This window comes from Buceros rhinoceros, unplaced genomic scaffold (genome assembly GCF_000710305.1).
Source record: "Buceros rhinoceros silvestris isolate BGI_N320 unplaced genomic scaffold, ASM71030v1 scaffold24054, whole genome shotgun sequence".
NCBI classification, from domain to species: Eukaryota; Metazoa; Chordata; class Aves; order Bucerotiformes; family Bucerotidae; genus Buceros; species Buceros rhinoceros.
The window spans coordinates 17,070-19,220 of record NW_010407998.1 but is presented as its reverse complement, the minus strand read 5'-3'; the positions used below and the strand labels follow the sequence as shown (position 1 = coordinate 19,220).

Genomic DNA, 2,151 nt, shown 5'->3' with positions numbered 1-2,151 from the left:
TGATGGTTCCACTGACAGAGGGAGAGTCAGAGCAGAGAGAAGGGAGAGATTGTTGCTGCTGAGGGTGGGGAGACCTTGGCCTAGGTCGCCCCGAGAGGTGGGAGCAGCCCCATCCCAAGTCAGGTTGGCCCTTGGTGCTCTGAGCCCCCTGCTCTGGGTGCAGATGTCCCTGCTGCCTGCAGGGGGTTGGACTGGGTGAGCTTTGAAGGTCCCTTCCCACCCAGACCAGTCCGTGAGTCTATGTTACATCTCCCACTGGTGGAATTGCAGTCATACCTTCACTGCCTGCTGGTACTGCTGAGCTGTGGCAGAGACCTTCTGCACGTCCTGCTCCTTGCTCGCAATGTCACTGAGGAGCGCCTGGCGCACACAGAGATACGTGTCAGGGGGAACACAAAATCCAAATGCATCACTCAGCCTTTTTGAGACTTGCCATTAAAACTACACCACCAAGAATTCCATCTTCTCGAGCTGCCCTGCTACCCATTGACAAGGCACAGGTAGGACAGTGGGACCTTATAGTGTAAGAATAAGTAAAGCCAGTAAGTAACTTATCTTTTTCTATTTTATGGTCAGGAGCTACCTGAGTTCTATTTCTTATCTCTCTCTTGTTCCTTCTCCTCTCCCCGTGGCGCCCAGGGCGTGCTCAGAAAGAATTACCGCTTGGTTCTTCAGCTTTGTTTCCACTTGCTGGATGTTGTCGGTCTCCTGCGGCTCGTAGTTAGGGACGTTACACAGGAACTGGTTGACTTTGTCGTAGTTGGTGCGGTAGTTCGAATAGGCACTTTTCGCTTTCTGCAGGGTCTGTGTTCTGTGGGGGAGGGAGATCAGCTCATCTTCAGAACTGTCACGCCTCTTAACCTCTCCCTGCTTCCCCTGCTCTCTAAGTCCCCACCTCTGGTGCAAGAGCACTTAATCCTAAAGTCTGCCCAGGTCTACCCAGCCAGTGCATGCCAGGAACCTCTGTTCTCTTCCTCCTTACCCCACTCCGGAAGCTTTTCTGCACTTCTCATTCCCTGAATTCCCGGACTCAGCGTGGTTCCAGCCCCGCTGTAAACGTCCTGGCTCTCCAGGTTGGTCCAGCCCTCTCTAGATCCTGTCCTAGAGTCTTACCTGTGGTCGATTTGCTTGCTGAGGTTGTTGAAGCGCTGGTTGAGTTTGTAGAGCTCAGCTTCCTGTCGCTCGATGTCGGGGCAGTGCTCCTGGAACTTGCTGGCCAGGGTGTTGGAGCACGACTTCGTCCTTAGCAAGTTCTGCTCTGCTTCATTGAGCAGGAACTTCTTGGACTGGAGCTCAGTGCCCATGGCCTGCAGAAAAAGCAGGAGAGAGGGGTTCTCTGGGGTTACAGGTGTCCAGGCGTTCATCGCTGCTCCCCACCAACCCCAGCAACTGCGCTGGAACTTCAGAGGATGCCATGGAACAGCTGAGCTGCAGCAGTGCTACGAGCTGTGGAGAAGAGCAAGTCAGAGGCTTGCATCGTAAGCAGAGCCGTCGGCTAAACGTCGTGGGGAGCAAAGCAGGCTCTTGCTCCCTTCTCCACCTTTCGAAGCAAGCATACGATGGGCAAAATATTCGGTGCTCCTAATGCAAGACTTAAACCGTGTTCCTGCTAGTGCAGTGGCTCCAGGAGGACCTGTGTGAAAGCTTTCAAGTGCCAGTCTGAACTTCTGGAAAGTGGGTTTGGCCATGGAGCATGTCAATAGAGCAGAAAACTGGCTGGAGAAAACACTCACCAGCAGCTCTTCTTTCTTACGGTCCACCACCCGCAAGTCCTCTGGTACTGTGTCATCTATGACCAGTTTGTTCTCATAGGCAGACAGCAGGTCTCGGCCTTGCTGGAGGCTCCTTTCGAGGTGTGTGGCCACCTCAACTCTGTATGAACAAAAGAGGAAAGGTGTTCAGGCACGCCTGCACCTGCCTCCTGCAAGATCCTGTGAGGACAGACTCAAGCCATGACTGTGACTTACTTCTCCTGGGCAGCGCTGAGCAGCTGGACCACGCGCTCGTACTTCTTGTTGGTGTTCTCCACCTTGTTCTTCACCAAGGTAGCGCTGCCGGTGTTGGGCACAGATTCAATGAAGACCTCACACTCCTGGATCTTCCTCGTTTTCTCGGGTTCAATGCGCCGGACCTCGTTGGTGATGTTCTGCA

At 53.8% G+C, this 2,151-nt stretch overlaps 1 protein-coding gene across 1 annotated transcript in view; it reads right to left on the bottom strand.

Annotated features, from left to right (window-relative positions):
- Positions 1–2,151, bottom strand: part of PPL (periplakin) — a gene marked incomplete at its 5' end in the record, with an annotated part of 17,284 nt that overhangs the window by 5,452 nt on the left and 9,681 nt on the right. Inside the window, 5 exons of the mRNA XM_010134731.1 lie at positions 277–360; positions 661–811; positions 1,114–1,307; positions 1,734–1,872; positions 1,968–2,146. Of these exons, the coding sequence (XP_010133033.1) occupies positions 277–360; positions 661–811; positions 1,114–1,307; positions 1,734–1,872; positions 1,968–2,146 (747 nt within the window). The remainder of the gene's footprint in view (positions 1–276; positions 361–660; positions 812–1,113; positions 1,308–1,733; positions 1,873–1,967; positions 2,147–2,151) is intronic.